The following is a 25,761-nucleotide window of genomic DNA, read 5'->3' on the forward strand; positions in this document are numbered from 1 at the left end:
GCATGTGCATAGCTTTGATGGGAGGCTATCTGTATGATTTGTTTACGTGCATAGTGGTATATCCAGTCAGATCTTTGGCGATGTCCAAGGCTATGACACAAGATTCACAAAAATATCTTGTAGAGTTCTAGAGGTACATAACATGGATGACGAGATCACCAGTGGCCATGCCTAAAGCCATGCTGATGATGGTGAAGACCAGAACCTTCAAGGTGATGGATAATTTAAGTAACAGCTTCTGTAACTTGTACTGAAAGCAATACAGTAAGAAGGATCATTTTTCTTATGGGTAGGGTGAACACTAGAAGAAAAGGTGAAGCTTGAAATGAGTTACGTAGTGAAAATGGTGGGAAGGAGTCCAAAGTATGGAGGATCCCGATAGACCTGTATGATATTAAAACATGGGGCCAAATCTTGCTGGAAAAATAAGTGTATTAACAATGCACTCCGTTATTAACGCACAAATTGGCCAGCAAATTTAGGGGATTAAGGGATACGCAGTGAGTTGCGAATCTCGGGAACTTGCTGGTCGATTTACGCCACGCTGCAATAAAATTTAAATTTTTTATTTTTTTCTTTTTCTCAGTCCAATCTTTCTTTCCCTCTCTTTTTATTTCATTTTCTGTACCTGATTTAACTCTAATTCACCCACTCTAATTCATCCTCCTTCTCCAACGTTCCTGTTTCTTTCTCAATCTTTAAATCCCATTGATCAAGGAGATAGGCTGTTGGTCCCGCCGTTCACTAAGGCCCCAGGTGCCCTGTTGCCGTCGATTTCAGCTTGCATTTCCAGCAAGTTACGGCACAAAAAAAATTGAAGCTGACGGGTGCAGGAAAAAGTTTTGCCAACAGCAAGATGCTCTGCTCCAGCAAGATTTGGCTCAATATTTTAGTCATAATGGTGGAGTAGATTGGAACGGTGGAAGAAGGTTCTTTGCTAAGATCTTTAAGATAGAGGTGGAAGAGAAAAATGAGCCAAAAAGATTTTTTTTCTCCTTAGGAGACCTGGTATACCTTCAGAATAGAAGATTGGTGGAAAAGAAGTTGAAGACAACAATTTTGGCAAAGGATCAGAAGAAGTGGTTGCTGGAGGGCAGGAAAATAGTAATTGATTTTTCATAAGTTGTATTTAGCATAGTATAGTAGATTTACATAAGTTGCAAATGGAGATGAAGTTGGCTGGGAATGCTTCAGGCAGATCAAGATGCAAGGTGTAATTGATAGTTGTTTTTTTTAACAAGAAACAGCAAAACAGCAGGCATGATTAGGCTAAGATGTAATATTTAGATCGGATGGAGGGGGGAAAAGCTAAAATAATATCCATTACATCACTGGCATAGTGAAAGGAATAGTTAGATCAAGGGAAAAATGCAGAGCATGCTTGAAGATCTGGCCTATTTAGAGACAGATAAGATGGAACTAATGTACACTGTGAAATTTATTATGGAGTATTCTGCAAGAGATAGATATGAGACAATGGTTAGAAGAGCCCAGTGGTGAGCAGTATAAGTGTTAAGATTGGAGTTGAAAAGGCCTAGGAGATTAGCTGAATTACTGGGCAAATTAAGGTTATGGGTAGTCTGTTTTGAGTTGTTTGTGGTTATGCAGGATGCTAAAGAGCACTGCATGAGTACAGCCCTGATTAGCAGAAGAATGTTTGTTTAAACAAATTGCTAAAGTAAACAAAGGAACGTTAAGTTAATCATTGTTTGATCTGTTTAAATTTTGAGATACTGATTGGGAGATTCCTACTTATACTTTAAAATGGTTTAAGTGATGCAGTATTGATCTTATGAAACTAATGCTCAGTATTGCATTTAGCAATTATCGTTTAGTAAACATGCAATTGCATCATGGGGCAGAACACCACTTTGATTTCTTGAGAATTGTAGTATGAAAATTGGAACCTGGACAAGTCTGAAGTCCTAATTTCAGAATCTTGCAACCAGCGGAGCAGAATTCAAAGGTCTTGGCATTAACTGCTTGTCAATGAAGCACTTTGGGACATTCACAGTGTTAAAAACACTAAATGCAAATTTTTTTTTATTCGTTCATGGGATGTGGGCATCACTGGAAAGGCCAGCATTTATTGCCCATCCCTAGTTGCCCTTGAGAAGGTGGTGGTGAGCTGCCGCCTTGAACCGCTGCAGTCTGTGTGGTGAAGGTTCTCCCACAGTGCTGTTAGGTAGGGAGTTCCAGGATTTTGACCCAGCGATGATAAAGGAATGGCGATATATTTTCAAGCCGGGTTGGTGTGTAACTTGGAGGGGAACATGCAGGTGGTGTTGTTCCTATGTACCTGCTGCCCTTATTCTTCTAGGTGGTAGAGGTCGCAGGTTTGAGAGGTGCTCAAGAAGCCTTGGCGAGTTGCTGCAGTGCATCCTGTAGATGGTACACACTGCAGCCACGGTACGCCGGTGGTGAAGGGAGTGAATGTTTCAGGTGGTGGATGGGGTGCCAATCAAGCGGGCTGCTTTGATCTGGATGGTGTCGAGCTTCTTGAGTGGTGTTGGAGATGCACTCATCCAGGCAAGTGGAGAGTATTCCATCACACTCCTGACTTGTGCCTTGTAAATGGTGGAAAGGCTTTGGGGAGTCAGGAGGTGAGTCACTCACCACAGAATACCCAGCCTCTGACCTGCTCTTATAGCCACAGTATTTATGTGGCAGGTCCAGTTAAGTTTCTGGTCAATGGTGACCCCCAAGATGATGATGGGGGATTCGGTGATGGTCAAATGCTGCCTTGATGTCAAGGGCAGTCACTCTCTCCTCACCTCTGGAATTTCAGCTCTTTTGTTCATGTTTGGACCAAGGCTGTAATGAGGCTTGGAGCTGAGTGGTCCTGGCGGAACCCAAACTGAGCTTTGGTGAGTAAGTGCTGCTTGATAGCACTGTCGACGACACCTTCCATCACTTTGCTGATTGAGAGTAGACTGATGGGGTGGTAATTGGCCGGATTGGATTTGTCCTGCTTTTTGTGGACAGGACATACCTGGGCAATTTTCCACATTGTCTGGTAGATGCTAGTGTTGTAGCTGTACTGGAACAGCTTGGGTAGAGGCCAATAATTGTTGTCTGTCATATTTATTAACTATGGCAATAATGAAGAGGAAGCAACCTATCTTCTTGGCTCTCCAGCAAAAAATGCCACGGTTTTGTTTTTGATAAATTGATTTAAAAGCAGATTTTGTTGAGAATTTGTCCTTCAATTGACCAATCCAGCATTAGATAAGGTTTGATTCCATAGGCTTGGCACAATTTTCCTAGAGCAATAATGAGTGCATTAATGTGCGCCCTTTATTGAAGGAAAACTATAGGGCAGTAAGAAAGAAACAATTTTTTGCAGTCTCGTCATTAATCACTTTTTAAAAAATTTTTAAAAATATATTTTATATATTATACATATTATTTACAACAACTGAGGGTACTGTAAATGCCAGTATTGAAATCTATGTTGCTGTTTGTAATGTTTGCATTAATAGGTAATGGAACAAAAAGTAACATTTGTCGTTACTTAAATGATTTTGTTGTATTATATGTGCATATGCTGAGATTGTAAATGCTGGTATTGACTTTAGGATTGAAATTTACAGTCTGTGTTTCAGAAGCCAATGTATATAGCATTATGTCAAATTATGCTATATACATTATGTTATCCATAAAGGCATTCTGATAGATGAAAAGCTAAGTTCTAAAATTAATTCTATCAGAGACATTATTTATGTTCCATATTATACAATAAGTTTTTTTTCCTCTCTGGCAGTCAATAGCTGTAAAGTTTGGGAGCCCACGGTGGCATAGGAAATTATGTAATACATGGGTTAGGGCCCATGATTTCTCACAAGTCCTTATGCTGGTGAGGCAAAATGGATGAGATTCAGAATTAAATCAATATTTCTACAGACGGAGGGAAATGAGGGCAAGACATTCATTCCTATTGCATTCCTGCACCTGAAAGTTGTTTTAAGGACTGGGAGTAGATTGCTTGCTTGCCTATTCTGCTAGGGAATGTTGTCTGGTTTAGGGAATCTTCCAAATTATAGAAATTGCATTTTGTTTTGTTAAATATAAAATTAATTTGCTGCACCTCTTTAATGTCTCCTGCTCAATCTCACTTTCTTCTGCTTCTCCCTCCTTCACATTTGTCTCCCCTCCTATCATGAAGACAGCAACACATGTTTTGGCATATTATGGATAGTCACTTGGGCAACTTTCTGATGAGTTACTCAAGTGATCATTCTTGACCTGTTAGTCTTGACCACTAGACCAATCAGCTGTGGGGTTTTCAGTACTGAACCTAATTGTGGCCTTGCATGATAACTACACAATAGACCAGCAGGAGTTGTGGGTATGCCAGGAGGAAGAACCCTGGTGAATATCCCTGGATGAGGAAGACATTAAGCCCAAACATGAATGGGTCAAGAAACGGCCGATGCAGCCGCTGAGCGGTGCGGCAAGGCATGGAATAGAGCTAGGCAAGAATGGGTTACAAAGCAAAGGCAGTGACCGATGCAGGCAGAAGGCTAGGGGGTGCAGTGGTTTGGAGAACGGCTGAGCATCCAAGAGCAGACCCGAGGCCCACCAATGGTTTACTTAAATTGTATGAGTTATTGGGCCATAATTTGCTGTCAAACACCATAGAAATCAGTCTAAGTGCCCTTTTAACAACAAAAGTGTTAATTACTGCCAGTCAACCTCTCTGGCTCTGAAAATGAACTATTACAAGTCTGGTGGCTCATTCCTTCAGGTTTTAATTGTTGGAGATTTTAAAATGTAAAATTTAAATTTTTTTTACCTTCCCTTTCTCTTTTCTCTCATTGCAAGAGGATTTGAGTACAGGAGCAAGGATGTCTTACTCCAGTTATACAGGGCCTTGGTGAGACCACACCTGGAGTATTGTGTGCAGTTTTGGTCTCCTTACCTAAGAGAGGATATACTTGCCATAGAGGGAGTGCAGCGAAGGTTCACCAGATTGATTCCTGGGATGGCAGGACTGTTGTATGAGGAGAGATTGGGTCGACTAGGCCTGTATTCATTCGAGTTTAGAAGAATGAGTGGGCATCTCATTGAAACATATAAAATTCTGACAGGGCTAGACAGATTGGATGTTTCCCCTGGCTGGGGGGGGTGTCTAGAACAAGGGGTCACAGTCTTAGGATACAGGGTAGGACATTTAGGACTGAGAGGAGGAGAAATTTCTTCACTCAGGGTGGTGTACCTGTGGATTTCTCTACCACAGAAGGCTGTGGAGGCCAAGTCACTGAATATATTTAAGAAGGAGATAGATAGATTTCTAGACACAAAAGGCATCAAGGGGTATGGGGAGAGCAGGATTATGGTATTGAGATAGAGGGTTAGCCATGATCATATTGAATGCCGGAGCAGGCTCAAAGGGTCGAATGGCCTACTCCTATTTTCTATATTAATCCGATCTTTCGTTCCTTCTCTTTCGGTACCTGATTTGACATTGAATTCACCCACTCCAATTTGAACTTCCTTTTCAGTCCTTGTGCTGTTAATTTCACAATCTTTTAATCTGATTGGTTCAGGAGATCCACAGTTGCTTGCCCTGTTTCTCTCGCTGTGATGTTATCAGCTCACACTTTCAGCAACTTGCCATGAAAAACCTAGACTTGCCCTTGCACGTTTAACAGCAGAGATGCCCTGCCACAGCAAATTATGGCCCAATGTGTTTTCCAAAATGTGTCTGTCAACAACAACAACTTGCATTTATATAGCGCCTTTAACATAATAAAACGTCTCAAGGTGCTTCTCAGGAGTGTTATCAAACAAACTTTGACACCGAACCACATAAGGAGATATTAGGACAGGCGACCAAAAGCTTGGTCAAAGAGGTAGGTTTTAAGGAGCGTCTTAAAGGCGGAGAGTGAGGTGGAGCGATTAAGGGAGGGAATTCCAGAGCTTAGGGGCTCAACAAAGGAATTTATTTTTGTTATCAGTAACATTAAAATTTATGTAGATAATTTGATAGATATCATTTCTGGTACATCTATCTAAATCTGTGAAAGACTAACAAAAGAGTTTATGCCTCCAATTATTGTGGCTGAAAACATGGTACAGTAAAATTCTTGAAACAAAACAAAATAAGTAATGTTATATATACTAATTAATTTGGCATCCACATCGCTTTTAAAATAATGGATTTATTTGCTGTGATTGGTCCATTTGCCTGAAGTGATGGTCAGTTGTAGTTGACAAAGATTTAAAATCAATCATCATTCACCTAAATTATAACATTTTGAAAGTAAGGTGGTGTTTTGAAGATGGTTGTGGGACATCAGAAGGTGGGTTTTGGAAGATTTTAAAATGAATATTCCAGTGAGAAGGCGATGAAGATTTTTGTCAAGCAGGAAGATGACCAACGGCAATTTGATGAAACCCAAATCAACTAAAATGGTTGATACTCCAGCTTATCTTTCACTACATGAAACACTTTCTATCTCTTGTAATTAAAATTCAACGCGACTTAACCTGAAAGTATACTCATCCTATTTTGCACTTTGAATTCTTCCAAGTAGCTGCTACAACTTTGAAAACTGAATTTTAATATTACTATTGGGTTAAATGCAGCTAATACTGTGATTGTATATTTCAGATTCTGTGAAATGTATTAAGTATTAACTTTTACTGTGATCATCGATACTGAACCTTATAATGGTGGTTATAATAGATGTTGTTAAACAAAAGTCAGTATATTGAATTTTGTCATTTCTTTGGGGGCTTCCATGTATGGTAAGGGTCCTTAGGAAATCTGTGCAGTACTGCATTATATTCACAGTAACCACTAGTAATGACAGTTTCTTCAAGTGAGTCGATTGATTTGTATGGACTCCCACACTAAATAGTGTAAAACATGTAAAACCTTAGAAATAAATGATTAATTCTGAACCATTTCTTCGCATTCTCCATATTAGAAACAAAAGTGAATTATGGTTATAGAGTTGAGTAAGAATGCATTCTCCATAATCTCCTTTAGTTCAGAATAAAAAAATCAAATAAATTCTTACTAATGGAAGGGTACTCCTGTTTGAAGCATAACAGTTGCTCTACTTGATGTTTGCTGAAAGCAATAGCACATTTTTTTGGATTGGTGGTGTACCGGGTTTTAAACTCATGGTGTGTTATACTTTCTAGCAGTTAATAACCTATAACGCGTCAATTATTTATGTATGAACTGCCTGGAATTTTTATTCTAGTGGAAGATATATAGATGTAATAATTTGTTTCGATAGCACTTTTTTAAGTTATAGGATCCTTTTTAAACTATATTGTAAGTAGCACTTTCTAATTGTGATCTGCATATACCATTAGAAATTGTACAGATGCTTCTTATGACAAGGAAAATTGCATTGCCTGCTTACCTCTGGGGGAAGGATCACTGTTGAGGTGAATCAACTGAGCAGATCAACAAAATGAAAGGAGCTCATTCTTTGTGGAATCTAAAATATGAGAGAAAGAAATCGAGACTTGAATGCATTTTTTTCAGGTGACATGTAGCAATTATGCTACATTTTAATTAGGGTAGTAGAGAGTAATCAAAATGTAGTAATTTATGCTGAAATAAGGGACAGAAAGCTAAATGACAAAGCTAAACGACAGTGAGCTAAACTTAATTCTGTGGTTTGTTCATAGCCATAGTTTAGAATGAGGTATTTCATTTTTTTGAAAGGCAAAAACACTACTTCTTATCTGTTAAATTGCAAGCTGCTTTTAGAATAGCATTTTGTTTTTTGCTGTTTTTGAGAATTTATACTTTTTGTTCAACTGTCTTTGCCTAGAACTAGTGTGCTGGTTAGCCAGTCTTAATTTCAATTAACCATGTACTAATCACTATTTAAGTTCACATTTTGATTCGGTAGGAATCGCTTACTGTGATAGCTTCAGGCCATTTTTTGCTTTTTAAAAAAAAACTATTCAGAAAAAAATCCAAACATTAGAGGAGAAGGGAGGTTTAGAAGAAAGTACTCGCATTCCCTAAATAAAAGTAATACACTCGTCATTGTTTTATTTGGTTTTCTCATAGAAATGTTAATTTCTGTTGCATGTAATAAAATTATCAAGTTGGATTTCCCTGCTAGGTGATGTCATTGACGAAGAGCATCCTACAACAGTTCAATAGATAACATTAGGGGGTGTAACATCAGACCAGGAAATCTGCATCTTCAGCGTGATCTCCCATGATTCTGGAATTTTGACACTGCTTTCCAGGCAGTCTCTGGTTGTAGTCCATGCTATTTCCTGTGAAGCTGCTCCAGGAAGCATGAGGGTTTTCCCTGTCAGCAACTTTACCAGCGTCAACTAGCAGTGAGGAAGATTTGAATCCAGAATCCATGCTGGCAGTAAAATTGTAGTTTCTATGAAAATTAAATTGGTATGACGAGAGGTGCTACAGTTAGCTCAGCACATCAGGAGGGGAAGGTGAGCCAGGCCACCCACTCCTGTTCACTATCCTGTGGTTCATACTGGTTGGGTAGGGGGAGGATTGGACTCCTCAATATTGGCCTCCTTTGTGGTCAGTTAGCTTGGAGCTCACCGTCTATGCTCATGCATGAAGAACAGCCACTTGGATGAGGTACAAGAAAGCATCCTCGAACCATACACCAACACATTCAGGAAAGAGAAACTTGCCTATAAATAAAAGATTGTAGTAACTCATTACACTAAAGGATTTCTATTCACCTTTATAGTAATAATGTTGACCTATACATTTAAAAAGATAGCTTGAAGGAGGAAAAAGTCAAAGCTGCTGTTAGTCCACGGTTTTCACTTGTTCCATCTTATTTTCTCTGGACAGGAGGTCAAGTTTAAGGAATGTCTCTGATCTTTTTGTGATGGGAGGAGCTCTGGTCCTGGAGTCTGCAGCTCTTCTTCATTGGCTGGAGAGAGGGGGTTATGGACCTCTAGGAATGACTGGGATATCAATGGGAGGTCATGTAAGTTTTAACATTTTATAAAGCTCCTGAATTGCCCGAAAGGTGGGCAGATATCATAACTGAAGAAAATAAAGATTGAAAATGCTGCAAATCAACTGAATGCTAAGTGATTTTCAATTTTAGCTTCCGTGTTTGATTCACTGAAATTGTGGGTAGGTGAATTTTTTCCCCCTATTGCTCCCTTGTCAATTTCGTATCTTTTCTCTCTTCAGACACCTGCCTTCTTGGCATGCACCATTCCCAGATTGAGCAGATTATTAAGCCTCAGTCAATCTTGCTTTTGAATGGGCTAGATTGAAGACACGTCCTCACTTCTAGGGAAAGTCTCACCTTCACTTTACTGTTTTATCCCAGACAACTTTGCTGAGACTGATTTGGAACTCTGTGTGTTCAGAATTCTGCTGTTTTTGTTTTAGTTGTAGTGAACACATGTTTAAAATTCACTATCTTAACTTCATTAGCAAAAAAGAAACAAGTTAGAAAAAATATTGGGTAATATTTTTTTGATGGAGCCCAGAGAACTCAATACAAAGGATATTGCTTCTTTAAATTTTTGAGCCATGCTACAAAATTGACTTGTAAAAACCTGAAGAATTCATTGAATTACAAAGCATGCAATGATTTGTGTTCTAATTGTAGGTAGCCTCAGCATAACATTGTTGTGACTTCATTTTATGCTTTGATGTTACCGTGTGATTGCTAATCAGTTATTGCCCATATAATTACCAGGTGCTAATCCCTCCACTCCTGCCAATATTTGCCTTACCCCTTTGGTACCCAGCCTCTCCATTCTTGACCTAATTCTTAGATACAGGACTTGGAGCATCTGCTTTGGTGACTCCAGGCCCCTTCTGTCTGTTTTGCCGCTCTCTACTCGGTGCCTCCATGGCTCCATTTTCCTTCTGGTTACTTGCCTCCTGGGCTTTAGCACTGGGCTTTCTGTTTTTTTTTATATATTCGTTCATGGGATGTGGGCATCGCTGGCGAGGCTGGCATTTATTGCCCATCCCTAATTGCCCTTGAGAAGGTGGTGGTGAGCCGCTTTCTTGAACCGCTGCAGTCCATGTGGTGACGGTTCTCCCACTGTGCTGTTAGGAAGGGAGTTCCAGGATTTTGACCCAGTGACGATGAAGGAATGGCGATATATTTCCAAGTCAGGATGGTGTGTGACTTGGAGGGGAACGTGCATGTGGTGTTTTTCCCATGCGCCTGCTGCTCTTGTCCTTCTAGGTGGTAGAGGTCGTGGGTTTTGGAGGTGCTGTCGAAGAAGCCTTGGCGAGTTGCTGCAGTGCATCCTGTGGATGGTACACACTGCAGCCACTGTGCGCCGATGGTGAAGGGAGTGAATGTTTAGGGTGGTGGATGGGGTGCCAATCAAGCGGGCTGCTTTATCTTGGATGGTGTCGAGCTTGTTGAGTGTTGTTGGAGCTGCACTCGTCCAAGCAAGTGGAGAGTATTCCATCACACTCCTGACTTGTGCCTTGTAGATGGTGGAAAGGCTTTGGGGCGTCAGGAGGTGAGTCACTCGCCGCAGAATACCCAGCCTCTGACCTGCTCTCGTAGCCACAGTATTTATATGGCTGGTCCAGTTAAGTTTCTGGTCAATGGTGACCCCCAGGATGTTGATGGTGGGGGATTCGGCGATGGTAATGCTGTTGAATGTCAAGGGGAGGTGGTTAGACTCTCTCTTGTTGAAGATAGTCACTGCTTCATTATTTGAGGGGTTGCTGTCTTGGTTTGGCCTCAACCTGCCTCCTGGCTTTACCCTCAGGCCAAAGTACCCCACTTCTTTCCTGAGTATTGAAAAGACTGATTTAATATTGATTCAACATCGCTGCCAGGTACTCTGGTCCCTTTTAAAAATAATTGAATTGACAAAATTTTGTAACTATGAAATATAACATTTTAACATGTCATATTAAAAAAAACTTGGATATTAGTTACATGATTTTGTATTTTAAAATTACAGATGTGAAGGATTTAAGCTTTTTAACAAAGTTCCACCTGACTGAAAGACAATTGTGAAATGGAAACAGTGATGGGGATTGGTGGACAAATGGATGAGAAGGGGACAAAGGCAGAAGGGGATGGGTGGATGAAGACTAGACAGGTGGACAGAAATGGATGGACTGAGATGGGCGTGGAGGAGTTGGAGCAGACTGGGATAGAGAAGGGAAGGGCTGATGTGTCAAACATGAGCAGAACAAACATGAGCAGGACAAAGATGGGAAGGGTGAGATGGGAGGGTCAATTCGTATTATAAAATATATGGCTAATCTCAAGCATCAGACAGAGATGAAGAATATATATTTAAATATTAATTGCTATAATAGAATTTTAAAACAATTACCTTTTGAGTAAAAGAAATGTTTGAGTTTTATCTTATCTGTGACTTATGGTCACTTCGCCTTCCCCAAGAATGAAGTGGGGAAGTGGTGGGGTGGGGGGGGGGGGGGAGAATTCATGTTGTTTATACATTGCCTTTTGAAAGGAGCAGGTTGAATGGGAAGAATGGCCGTGGTCCATTGTTACATTTTTGTACCAATTTGAGGGAGCTGCTACATAAAATGGCTTCCAAAGAAGTTTGCTTTACATGAATGTGTAAGAATATAAGAAACAGCAGCAGGCGTAGGCCAGAAGGCCCCTCGAGCCTGCTGTGCCATTCAATCAGATCATGGCTGATCTTCGACCTCAACTCCACTTTCCCACCCAATCCCCATATCCCTTGATTCCCCTAGAGTCCAAAAATCTATCCATCTCAGCCTTTAATAGATTCAATGACTCAGTATCCATAGCCCTCTGGGGTAGAGAATTCCAAACATTCGCAACCCTCTGCATGAAGAGATTCCTCCTCATCTCAGTCTTGAATGGCTGACCCCTTATCCTGCAACCATACCCCCTATTTCTATACTCTCTAGCCAGGGGAAACAATCTTTCAGCGTCTACCTTGTTAAGCCCCCTCATAATCATATGTTTCAATGAGATCACCCCCTCATTCTTCTAAACTCCAGAGAGTATAGGCCCATTCTACTCGACCTCTCTTCATATGACAACCCTCTCATCCCAGGAATTAATCTAGTGAACCTTTGTTGCACTGCCTGTAAGGCAAGTATATCCTCCTTTAGATAAGGAGACCAAAACTGCATGCAGTACTCCAGGTGAGATCTCACTAAAGCCCTGTACAAGTGTATTAAGACTTCCCTACTCTTGTACTCCAATCCCCTTGCAATAAAGGCAGCATGCTATTTGCTTTCCTAATTGCCTGCTGTATCTGCGTACTAGCTTTGTGTTTCTTGTACGAGGACACCCAAGTCTCTCTGAACCAACATTTAATAGTTTCTCACCATTCAATAAATATTCTGTTTTTCTATTCTTCCTACCAAAGTGAATAACCTCACATTTCCCCACACTATACTCTCTCTGCCACCTTCTTGCCCACTCACTTATTCTGTCTATATTTCTTTACAGACTCTGTGTCCTCCTCACAGCTTACTTTCCCACCTAACTTTGTATCGTGAGCAAACTTTGATACATTACACTCCGTCCCTTCATCTAAGTCATTAATAAAGATTGTAAATAGCTGAGGCCCAAGCACCGATCCTTGCAGCATCCTACTAGTTATAGCCTGCCAACTTGAGAATGACCTATTTATCCCTACTCTTTTCTGTCCTTCAACCAATCCTCTGTCCATGCTAATATATTACCCCGAACCCCATGAGCCCTTACCTTGTGTAACAACCTTTTATGTGGCACCTTATCGAATGCCTAGTGTACATCACTAAAAGTAGTGATGCAGGGTTAATATGGCCATAAAGGCAAACCAAGCACTGGGGTTCATTTCTAGAGGGATCAAACTGAAAAGCAGAGAAGTTATGTTGAACCTGCATAGAACCTTGGTTAGAACATATTTGGAGTACTGTGCACAGTTCTGGTCTCCGTAGTATAAAAAGGATATAGCAGCATTGGAGAAGTTGTAAAAAAGAATCACAAAGATACCAGAACTGAGAGGATACCCTTGACAGAAAAGGCTGAATAGGCTGGGGCTGTATTCTCTAGAAAAGACAAGATTGAAGGGTGACTTTTTTTATTCGTTCCTGGGATGCGGGCGTCGCTGACAAGGCCAGCATTTATTGCCCACCCCTAATTGCCCTTGAGAAGGTGGTGGTGAGCCGCCTTCCTGAACCACTGCAATCCGTGTGGTGAAGGTTCTCCCACAATGCTGTTAGGAAGGGAGTTCCAGGATTTTGACCCAGCGACGATGAAGGAACGACGATATATTTCCAAGTCGGGATGGTGTGAGACTTGGAGGGGAACATGCAGGTGGTGGTGTTCCCATGTGTCTGCTGCCAGTGTCCTTCTAGGTGGTAGAGGTTGCGGGTTTGGGAGGTGCTGTCGAAGAAGCCTTGGCGAGTTGCTGCAGTGCATCCTGTGGATGGTACACACTGCAGCCACAGTGCGCCGGTGGTGAAGGGAGTGAATGTTTAGGGTGGTGCATGGGGTGCCAATCAAGCAGGCTGCTTTGTCCTGGATGGTGTCGAGCTTCTTGAGTTGTTGGAGTTGCACCCATCCAGGCAAGTGGAGAGTATTCTATCACACTCCTGACTTGTGCCTTGTAGATGGTGGAAAGGCTTTGGGGAGTCAGGAGGTGAGTCACTCGGCGCAGAATACCCAGCCTCTGACCTGCTCTTGTAGCCACAGTATTTATATGGCTGGTCCAGTTAAGTTTCTGGTCAATGGTGACCTCCCAGGATGTTGATAGTGGGGGATTCGGCGATGGTAATGCCGTTGAATGTCGAGGGGAGGTGGTTAGACTCTTTCGTTGGAGATGGTCATTGCCTGGCACGAATGCTACTTGCCCCTTAGCCCAAGCCTGGATGATGTTCAGGTCTTGCTGCATGCGGGCACGGACTGCTTCATTGACTGAGGGGTTGCGAATGGAACTAAACACTGTGCAATCATCAGCGAATATCCCCATTTCTGACCTTATGATGGAGGGAAGGTCATTGATGAAGCAGCTGAAGATGTTTGGGCCCAGGACACTGCCTTGAGGAACTCCTGCAGCAATATCCTGGGGCTGAGATGATTGGCCTCCAACAACCAATACCATCTTCTTTTGTGCTAGGTATGACTCCAGCCACTGGAGAGTTTTCCCCTTGATTCCCATTGACTTCAATTTTACTAGGACTCCTTGGTGCCACACTTGGTCAAATGCTGCCTTGATGTCAAGGGCTGTCCCTCTCACCTCACCCCTGGATTTCAGCTCTTTTTTGTCCATGTTTCGACCAAGGCTGTAATGAGACCTGGAGCCGAGTGGTCCAGGCGGAACCCAAACTGAGCATTGGTGAGTAAGTGCTGCTTGATAGCACTGTCGACGACACCTACCATCACTTTGCTGATTGAGTGTAAACTGATGGGGTGGTAATTGGCCGGATTGGATTTGTCCTTTTTGTGGACCTGATAGAGGCCTTTAAGATAATGAAAGGGTTTGATATGGTAGATGTAGAGAAAATATTTCCAGTTGTGAGGGAATCCAAAACTAGAGGTCACAAAAAAAAAGATAGTCACTAATAAATCCAAAGGGGAATTCAGGAGAAACTTCTTTTCCCAAAGAGTGATATGAATGTGGAATGAGCTACCATAAGGAGTGGTTGAGGCAAATAGCATTGAAGGGGAAGCTGGATAAGCACATGAGGGAGAAAGGAATAGAAGGGTTTGCTGATAGTTAGATGAAAAGGGGTGGGAGGAGGCTTGTGTGGAGCATAAATGCCAGCATAGACCAGTTGGGCCGAATGGCGTGTTTCTGTGCTGTAGTCTTGATGTAATTGCAGTGTCACATTAAATATTCCTCTATTTTCAGATGGCATCATTAGCTGCAAGTAACTGGCCCAAACCCATACCATTAGTACCCTGTCTGTCCTGGTCTACAGCCTCGGGAGTTTTTACTACAGTGAGTAATTACTATTGATTTCAGTACTATGATTCACCAGTTTATTTCATTCGAAGAAATGTTTAAACATTGTGTGGAGAGACTGGATGCAAGGCTTTCTAAACTTTCTGAAATCATCCTGTCAGTTCTGTGAGTTTGTGTATTTGCATTAAACTTTGTTTTGTTACACTTGAACTATGGATACTGTATGAAGTCCTTTTGAAAATTAAATTGAAATCTTCGATTACAATAATGACTTTTGGTCTCTGGTTTCCAGTTCAAATTAGAAATATTAAGCCTTGAGCTAAGTAACTTGTTTTTGCGTACATCAAGCATATTTTCAAAGAGCTTGTAACAGTTAACACAAACTTTGTATGCGGCTCAAAATATATTTCACATTAAATTCTCACCTTTTTTTCTGTTCCTTCCACCTTCCCATCCCAATACTATGGGGAGGAAGGGGAGACATCAATTTGTTTTGCCACTGTCATTCATTACTCCTGAATGCTGCATACCTTAATTTTGAAAGTGGTTTATCCCTCTGGGATAAGCCCACAGCTTCCCTCTGTGCCTCTCTCGGCATTTTCCGAAGGGCCCATTGAGGCACTCGTCGCTGCCTCCTTACGAGCAGCAATCCTAACTGCCCCATCTTACTCCCTCGTTGACCTTTCCAGTAGCACACCTGCTGGGGGGCTAATCGTGCCAATCTCACGTTGTTCTATCCCCCTACTCCTCTGGCACCTGCTCCTTTGAGCACCTCACCTTGTTCCATCCCCCTCGTCTCTCCTTTAAAATCCTCATTCTCAACTGCCCACCCAGGCCCCACGCCAAGTTTCTCACCAAGATATCCTCATTGCTTTCCTCCCTCAGCCTCTGCACTGAGCGACTTCTCCTTGTAGATTTCAACCTTCATCTCAACTCACTTCGCCCTCTCTCCTCTTGAGTTCATTGTCTTCCTGTCCTCCCTTAACTTCTCCCTCCACAAACTCGCCTACCCATGTTCACAGCCATCCCCTTGACCTTGCCATTTCGTGGCTACTCTTTTTTTCTCATCATCTTAATCGCACACAAGGCCTTCTCTGATCACTGCCTGTATCCTTCGTCACTCACCATCCCCGTTCCCCCTTCCAACCCCACTTCCTTCATGGAGAAAGCTGTTCCCCCGCCCACCCCCCAAGTCACTTACAACTGCACTTTCAAACTTCCAACTATCTAGCCTTTGGTCTCTCTAGTTTAATTTTTTGAGGAGGTAACAAGTATAGATAGTGTCCATAGAAGTTATTTATATGGACTTCCAGAAGGTATTTGACAAGTTTCCACATAAGACTGTGAACATAAATGAGTGCGCTTGGAATTAGAGGCAACCTATTGGCTTGGATAGGGAATTGGTTAGGAGGTAGGAGTCTGAGTAGAGATAAAAAGGGTATGTACTCAAATTGGCAGGAAGTGACTGGTGTGTCCTTTAGGGATCTATACTGGGGCCTCAGCAGTTCACTATATTCATAAATAGAGCCGTATATCTAAGTTTGCTGATGACACTAAGTTAAGTGGTACAGTAAATAGTGTAGATGGGAGGAAAAAGTTGCAACGGGACATTGATGAATTAAGTGAATGGGCAAAACTGTGGCAGATGGAGTTTAATGTAGGAAAAGTGAGAGGTCATCCACTTTGGACCCAAGAAAGATAGACCAGAGTATTTTCTAAATGGTGAGAAGCTAGGAACTGTGGATGAATTGAGAGATTTAGGGATCCAAGTACAGAAATCACTAAAAACTAGTGACAGGTTCGAAAAATAATTTAAAAGGCAAATGGCGTGTTGGCCTTTATCTCGAGGGCTGGAATACAAAGGGGTGGAAGTTGTGTGACAGCTGTACAGCTCTGGTTAGACCCCACCGGGAGTACTGCATTCAGTTCTGGGCATGCACCCCAGGAAGGATATATTGGCCTTGGAGGTAACCAGAATGATACTGGGGTTGAAAGGGTTAAATTATGAGGACAGGTAGCATAGACTAGGCTTGTATTCTCTTGAATATACAAGATTAAGGGGTGATCCAATTGAGGTGTTTAAAATGATCAGAGGAGTTGATAGGGTAGATAGAAATGATTTCCTCTGGTGGGAGAGTCCAGAACAAGGGGGCATAACCTTAAAATTAGAGCCAGGCAGTTCAGGGATAACATCACAAAGCACATCTTCACATAAAAGGTAGTAGAAATCTGGAACTCTCTTCCCCCCCAAAAAGCTGTTGAGGCTGGGGGTCAATTGAAAATTTCAAAACAGAGATTGATAGATTTTTGTTAGACAAAGGGATTAAGGATTAAGGAACCAAGGTGGGTAAATGGAGTTGAGTAACAGATCAGCCATAATCTAATTGAATGGCGGAACAGGTTCGAAGGGCTCCTGTTCCTGTGTTCCTATACATCTGCAGCTATTGCTCTGCTCAATCACACCCTCACCTCCACCTTTGATGTCTTTGTCCCCAGTAAAACTGTTACTCTCCCACCCTGGTCGTTCCCCCGGTACGACCCCCGTCTTTGCAGATCTTAATATATGTGGCACACAACTGGTTTAGTCATTCATTACCCGATGAGCTGGACCACATCAAGCAATGGTCTCCTCTGCCACAACTGCTCACTACTCCAGGATCATCCTGGAATGCAGATAACCCCTGGCTTTTTTTTGCCCACTACCAGCCGTCTCCTTCGATCCCTCTCCCCTCCCCCTCCATCCTCCCCTCCAATTTGACTTCTTTGTCACTAAGATTGAGATCATCTGTTTATCTGCATCCCTCCCTTCCCATTGCCCACCAAGGTTTCCCTGTGCCCTAGCCATGAACTCACATCTTTCTCTAGTTTCTCCCCTTATGCCTTCTCCAAGCTCATCTTGTCCACGAGACCCACCTCCTGCTCTCTCGACCCTATTCCCACTAAATTGCTGACCACCTAATTTCCTTCCTGACCCCCATGTTAACCTATACTGTAAATGGTTCTCTCTCCTCAGGTACTGTTTCCCCCTCCCTTTCAACCCTGCCATCACCTCCTCCTAAAAACAATCCCACCCTTGAACCCTCCGTCCTTGCAAACTACCACCCCTTCTCTAACCTCCCCAAGTCCTTGAACGTGTTGTCGCCTCCCAAATCCATGCCTATTTTCCCCGCAATTCTATGTTTGAATCTTTCCAATCAGGATTCCATCCCTTTCACAGCACTGAAACAGCCCTAATCAAAGTCACAAATGATATCCTCTGTGACTGTGACCATGGTGCACTATCCCTCCTCATCCTTCTTGACCTGTCTGCAGCCTTTGACACGGTTGACCACACCACCCTCCTCCACCGCCTCTCCTCAATTCTCCAGCTGAGTGGGACTGCCCTTGCCTGATTCCATTCTTAACCAATTCAGTCATAGCTAGAGAATCTCCTACAATGACTTCTTGTTCTATCCCTGCACTGTTACCTCTGGGGTCCCCGAAGGATCTATCCTTGGCCTCCTCCTTGCTGCCCCTCGGTGACATCTTCCGAAGATATGACGTTGGGTTCAACATGTACATTGACGACCCACAGCTCTACCCCACATCTCCTTCCTCGACCCCTTCACTGCTTCTGTTGTTGGACTGCTTGTCCAATGTCCAGTTCTGTATGAGCTGCAATTTCCTCCAATTATACATTGGGAAGTCCAAAGCCATAGTCTTCGGCCCTTGCCACCGATTCCATCCTCCTACCTGGCCACTATCTCAGGCTAAACAAGACAGTTCGCAACTTTGCAGTCCTATTTAACCCCGAGTTGAGCCACTGACCCTGTGTCCACTCCATCACCAAGACCACCTACTTCCACCTCCATAACATTGCCTGTCTCCTCCCCTGCCTCAGCTTATCTGATGCTGAAACTCTCATGCATGTTTTTGTTATCTCTAGAATAGACTATTCCAATGTTGTCCTGGCTAGCCTCCCATCTTCCACTCCATAAACTTGAGCTCATCAAAAACTCTTCTGCCCGTATCCTAACTTGCGCCAAGTACCGCTCACCCATCATCCCTGTGCTGATCTACATTGGTTCCTGGTCCACCAATGCCTTGATTTTAAAAATGTTCATCCTCCTGTTCAAATCCCTCCATGGCCTCGCCCTTCCCTATCTCTCTAACCTTCTCCAGCCCTACAACCCTCCAAGAACAGTGTGTTCCTCCAATTGTTGCCGCTTGTGCATCCCCCATTGCCTTCACCCCACCATTGGCAGCTGTGCCTTCAGCAGTCTAGGACCCGAACTCTAATTCCCTCCCTAAATCTCTCCACCCCTCTCCTTTAAGACACTCCTTAAATCCTACCTCTTTGACCAAGCTTTTAATCACCTGTTCTAAAATCATCATCTTTGGTTCAGTGTCAATTTTTGTCTCGCACTTCTGTGAAGCGCCTTGTGACATTTTACTTCGTTATAGACACTATATAAATGCAAGTTGTTTAGTATTTAAATCTCATCAGACTTGAGTAAATGCTTATCATTTATCTCTGGGTTCCTTTCAAACTTAGACAATCTCGTTACTGTCCAATTTTGAGTCGATTGGCGTGTTGTCTACCAACTCTGGAATTTGGTTTCAAATCCAGTCAGACTGACTGGGTAAATGTTTGGTTGTAGATGTCCTATGTGAAGTGAGTTTAATCAGTCTCAACTCAATGGTGTGGAAAAGTCCCGTTCATCCATCACCCCTGTGCTTGCTGATCTACATTGGCTCCTGGTCTGGCAACACCTTTTTTTAAAAAAAAATTCTCATCCTGGTTTTCAAATCCCTCCCTATCCCTGTAACTTCCTCCAGCCTTATAACTTTCTGCGATCTCTACGCTCCTCCAATTCTGGCATCTTGCACATCCCTGAGGGATAGCTAGGCCCTAAGCTCTGGAATTCCCTCCCTAAACTGCTTTGCCTCTCTACCTCTCTCTTCTCCTTTAAGACTCTCCTTAAATCCTTATACTTTGACCAAGCTATCGGTCACCCGTCCTAGTGTGTCCTTATGTGGCTCAGTGTCAGATTTTGTTTGGTGACGCTCCTGTGAAGTGCAGTGGGACGTTTTACTATGATGTGGAGATGCCGGTGATGGACTGGGGTGGACAAATGTAAGGAGTCTTATAACACCAGGTTATAGACCAACAGCTTTATTTGAAATCACAAGCTTTCGGAGCTTTCCTCCTTGGTCAGGTGAGTGTAGGATTCCATAAAGGCACAGCATATATAGTCAGAGAACAATGCCTGGTGATTACAGATAATCTTTCCAACTGCCCGTTATCACACCTCAGCAGAGATATAATCAAAGGAGTGGATGGTGTTCAGACAGAGAAACATTACATACAAGACTACTGAATACACAAGCGGTCAGAACACAGAGAGAGAGAGAGACACCCGAAAGGCAGAGAAAGAGAGAGAATGACCAGTTGTATTAAAAACAGATAACCTTTTTTTGCTGGTGGGGTTACATGTAGCGTGACATGAACCCAAGATCCTGGTTGAGGCCATCCTCATGGGTGCGGAACTTGGCTATCAATTTCTGCTCGACGATTTTGCGTTGTCGTGTGTCTCGAAGGCCGCCTTGGAGAACGCTTATCCGAAGATCATCGACACAGATACCACCATCACACGAGAGGACACCACCCACCAGGTACATGGTTCATACTCCTGCGACTCGGCCAACGTTGTTTACCTCATACATTGCAGGAAAGGATGCCCCGCAGAATGGTACATTGGGCGAGACCATTCAGACACTGCGACAACGGATGAATGGACACCGCGCAACAATCGCCAGACAGGAGGGTTCCCTCCCAGTCTCGGAACACTTCAGCAGTCAAGGACATTCAGCCTCCGATCTTCGGATAAGCGTTCTCCAAGGCGGCCTTCGAGACACACGACAACGCAAAATCGTCGAGCAGAAATTGATAGCCAAGTTCCGTACCCATGAGGATGGCCTCAACCGGGATCTTGGGTTCATGTCACGCTACATGTAACCCCACCAGCGAAAAAAAGTTATCTGTTTTTAATACAACTGGTCATTCTCTCTCTTTCACTGCCTTTCGGGTGTCTCTCTTTCTCTCTCTGTCTTTGTGTTCTGACTGCTTGTGTATTCAGTAGTCTTGTGTGTAATGTTTCTCTGTCTGAACACCATCCACTCCTTTGATTGCTTTGATTATATCTCTGCTGAGGTGTGATAACGGGCAGTTGGAAAGATTATCTGTAATCACCAGGCATTGTTCTCTGACTATATATGCTGTGCCTTTATGGAATCCTACACTCACCTGACCAAGGAGGAAAGCTCTGAAAGCTTGTGATTTCAAATAAAGCTGTTGGACTATAATCTGGTGTTGTAAGACTCCTTAAGTTTTACTATGTTAAAGGTGCAATGTAAATGCAAATTGTTGTATACTGAATATTATTTTAATATTACTGCTATTCACAGGGTGTTTTAAGCAAAGCAGTGAATTGGAGCGAGCTGGAAAAACAGTATGCCACAGAAACAGTTTATGAAGAAGAAATTATCAGACTACTAGAGTACTGTGGAGTAAGTTTGTAAAGTGGTAAATGTCAGTGCACTGAATGTGATCATTGTCTTTGTGTTGTAGTGTTATTCCAAATGATATAAACTACCTTCAAAGATTTTCCATGAGTGGCATGTCAACTGATGACTAAGATCCTAGTATAATACAGGCCCCTTGACGTCTGGGCATCTGATGTTGCTTAGAAACTTGTGATCTCTTCTATCTTGAAGACTAAGGTGTCTATTAATCCGAGACCTCTATTTGCAGCATAAAACTATGCCTAGTTTATATTACTATTTGTTTACTTGGTTAGCAACATCTCTAGATATAATCAAACCAATGTAGTTAATCATTATCACCTCAGCAAAGTTTAATTTAAAACTGAATGCAAAATGTCACAGCAATAATTTATTCTTTACCTTCCCATTTTGAATTGTTGCTTGAAAATCACATCACCAGTGAACCAATTAATGGCTTTTGCTACTAAAAAGTAACAGGTAGGTGAATTATTATTTGTTGACTTCACCCTCCTGCAGATACAACTTTTTTTATGGGAAGCCTTGACAACTCCAAACTAACAGTTACCCCATGCCTGAAGTTCTGCAAGAGTATTCTTTCTAAGTGTGCTTTTGGCCAGTGTGCTGCATGTAAGTGAGAGTGTCTAGTGGCACCTTGCTAGCGAAATAGGAGAGCTCCACAATGTGGTGGTCCAACAAAACCAGTGATTTTGGAAGAATGATACTTCTAAGAATTTAGCCTTGCACTACACTGACCTAGCTTATAAAACCACTCAGGAACAAAGATGTGGAGATGCCGGTGATGGACTGGGGTGGACAAATGTAAGGAATCTTACAACACCAGGTTATAGTCCAACAAATTTATTTTAAAATCACAAGCTTTCGGAGATTATCCCCTTCGCCAGGTGAATGAGTGAAAAGGTTCTCAAATCGCATATGTTATACTAGGCTGGGACAGCATCATACCAATCAAAAGGTGTCATTGTTATTCAAACAGGCCAATCACGGAGAACAGCACGTCCCAGTACACTGGATATACATTGTGTCAATTACACAGACAGACACACAGACAGAAAGAAACCCAAATGGCAGAGAGAAAGAAACCCAAATGGGTTTATTTCTCTCTCTCTCTGCCATTTGGGTTTCTTTCTGTCTGTGTAATTGACACAATGTATATCCAGTGTACTGGGACGTGCTGTTCTCCGTGACTGGCCTGTTTGAATAACAACGACACCTTTTGATTGGTGTGATGCTGTCCCAGCCTAGTATAAGATATGCGATTTGAGAACCTTTTCACTCATTCACCTGACGAAGGGGATAATCTCCGAAAGCTTGTGATTTTAAAATAAATTTGTTGGACTATAACCTGGTGTTGTAAGATTCCTTACTCAGGAACAAAGGCAAACTATCACCATTGGAGAGTTTATTTTACATATTTTCTCCATTAAATTTATTTTGTCCCTTTCTATGTAGGTCTCCCTGGCCACATTCTGTTCCCCAAACAAGAGGACAAAATAGCCAACTTGTTCCCAAGCCTTTGGGAAACTTTTTTTTAAAGAAACTTTTTACTTCCCTGGCTGTGCAGAAGTGCTCTGCATCTTTGTTGCATGTTATTTTGGAGCACCATAATGTGCTATCTTGCTTCAGAGTTTTAACCAAATCTTGATTATGCGTCTTTCACAAATTACAAAACAAAATTTTATGTTCTAATCTGATATTGAATCAGCTGATGAAGCCTTTGAGTTGAGGTCATGTTTTACAGTGAGCTGCAGCCTAAAAAATACAAGCCCACTCACCATCCTAACTCAACCAGCAAGGAGGCTGCAAAAGAATGTGGCTAATTTAAATTTTTCTTGCTAATGTAAAACCAAATTGAAGGCATTAACCCCAGGGCATAAGAAAGCAATAAAAGCTGAGTTAGCTGAGTCCTGTAACTCATTGAGTAAATGCACTGTGATGTGACACTGAGCTATGCAGATTAGAGAGGTCTCTGATTTGATCCCTAAGCTTGGGAACAGAGGTTCAAAGGAAGAAATCATAGGAGAGAAAATAATCTGACTAGCTGTGGAGCTTTAATAGGATACTGTTGAGACTCGCTGTTTTAAAAGTACTAGTCAATCTCCCATGGCATTGCTCATGTCACGTCAGATTTTGCACTTTTGCAAGGGGTGGGATGTGTAAGTAAGGGATGGGTGCATATCTTGAGAATTCGGAACATCTTTTTTTCTCATTTTCTCATGCTTTCTCTTGTATATGTTTGTTCCTGTTGGAGAAGCTGGATGTACACAGCGGGAGAAAGGAATAGAAGATTATGCTGATAGGGTTAGATGAAGAGGGGTGGGAGGAAGCTCGTGTGGAGCATAAACACTGGCATGGACCAGTTGGGCCGAATGGCCTGTTTGTGTTAATTCTATGTAAATTACTGTATATGAGCCCATGCTGTGTGCAGAATAGCTGCTGTGTTTACCCAAATAAGTAATTGAACTTCAAAAAGCAGTTCATGAAGCCCTTTGGGTTGTTCTGAGCTGTAATAATGCACTATATAAACGCAGTTTCTTTATTTAGTTTGGTACATTCTATCACGATTATTCATGAAATTCTGTCCTGCGTTGTGTCATAAAATTGTTCTATCATATTTTTAGTTAGGCCAATGTATTTTAAATTGAAGTCTTTGAGCTGCACTCTGAAATTATTTCTTTTGTCTTAGAGCCTGAGGGTAAAGCAATATAGTATATGGAGAATAACTGCTATCTTTGGAGAGCAATTTGAAGGTGGCGGGGGGTTGTGGACACTGCCTATAAAATAAACCTAATTCGATCAGGTTGTCTAGCTGGAATCTGTACTTCTGTGAAATGACAATGTGGGTAAGTTTACCACTGTCAGAAGAAACGGTGCTCAAATGTCTGTGAATTATCACAACCATTAAGGGGGTGTTATACCAGGCAGATATTCCAAAAGCATTTGTTTCTGGTTTAATCTAACAAACATTGTTCCAGAAAGCTGAGACTTTTATCCACATTCCCATCTACTTGGGTGATGGAAATATAATTTCTGGCCTGTTAAGTAAGCACTGGGGATGTCCTTCAAACAAATTGGCTTCTACTTGAAAGGTAATGAAAGGTATTTGTGCAGCAGCTGTAGGATACTTAGTTCACTAAATTTAACCACTTATTTTTCATATTATAGTGATTAGAAAGAGCTCTGTGGATATAGAGACATGCCCCAAGTAAAAGATCATCAAAGGACTCTTACAAATTCAAACTCATTATTTTGGTACTGGAAACTATCAAAAGTAACATTGTAAGTCAGTTATTACTGTAGGTGTTAGCCTTAGCTCAGTGGTAGCACACTCTCACCTCTGGGTTTGAACCGAAGCCTCATCTGCCCATGCAGATGGTTGTAAAAGATCCCATTGCATTATTTTGTAGAAGAGCAAGGAAATCTTCCTGGTGTCCTGGCCAATATTTTTCCCTCAACAGACATCACTAAACAGCACATCTGTTCATTTATCTCATTGCTGTTTTGAGACCTTGCTGTGTGCATATTGGCTGCTGCATTTCCCTCCATTACAACAGTGACTACACTTCAAAAATTACTTCATTAACTGTGAAGTACTTTGAGACATCCTGAGGTCATGAAAGGGACTATATAAATGCAAGTTTGTTCACTTTGTCTGGTTTATTTTTACTATAAATCTAATTTGTAGCTTTAATTTGAACCATTTGGTCTGACGAGTGCTGTTTTCCTGGCTATTAAGAATGTATTGTGGATATCCCGTGCGACTTAATGGTGTAAGGATATGTCGTTAACTGAGGCCCATTACTCCTGTTCACTGCATGCTTTAAATTTAAACTTTTAGTTCGTAGGGAACTCTGATTTCTTTGTGGGAAATGCAGTCTGCAGTGAATACAAAAACTGCTGGAAATGGTTCTGAACCGTAAGAATAATCTTGGGTTTATTGTATGATTGACTCAGTGCAGCCCCTCAGATAATGAAGCAGTCCGAGCCCGCGTGCAGCAAGACCGGGACAACATCCAGGCTTGTGCTCATAAGTGGCAAGTAACATTCGTGCCAGGCAGTGACCATATCCAACAAGAGAGGGTCTAACCACCTCCCCATGACATTCAACGGCATTACCATTGCCGAATCCCTCACTATTGACCAGAAACTTAACTGGACCAGCCACATAAATACTGTGGCTACAAGAGCAGGTCAGAGACTGGGTATTCTGCAGCGAGTGATTCACCTCCTGACTCCTCAAAGTCTTCCCACCATCTACAAGGCACAAAAGTCAGGAGTGTGATGGAATACTCTCCACTTGCCTGGGTGGGTGCAGCTCCAACACCACTCAAG

General features: G+C 42.2%; 1 protein-coding gene across 5 annotated transcripts in view; it reads left to right on the top strand.

The window, feature by feature from the left end:
• abhd18 (abhydrolase domain containing 18) overlaps positions 1–25,761 on the top strand; it is a 102,980-nt gene that overhangs the window by 51,085 nt on the left and 26,134 nt on the right. For 4 of the 5 annotated variants that reach the window (XM_067993587.1, XM_067993594.1, XM_067993616.1 and 1 more), the window contains 3 exons: positions 8,816–8,954; positions 14,812–14,901; positions 21,313–21,414. In XM_067993587.1, the coding sequence (XP_067849688.1) occupies positions 8,816–8,954; positions 14,812–14,901; positions 21,313–21,414 (331 nt within the window). Of the gene's footprint in view, positions 1–1,000; positions 1,105–8,815; positions 8,955–14,811; positions 14,902–21,312; positions 21,415–25,761 lie in introns of all 5 variants that reach the window. The other variant, XM_067993607.1, reaches the window with a different exon arrangement.

The sequence above is a fragment of the Heptranchias perlo genome, chromosome 1, assembly GCF_035084215.1.
Source record: "Heptranchias perlo isolate sHepPer1 chromosome 1, sHepPer1.hap1, whole genome shotgun sequence".
Taxonomy (NCBI): Eukaryota; Metazoa; Chordata; class Chondrichthyes; order Hexanchiformes; family Hexanchidae; genus Heptranchias; species Heptranchias perlo.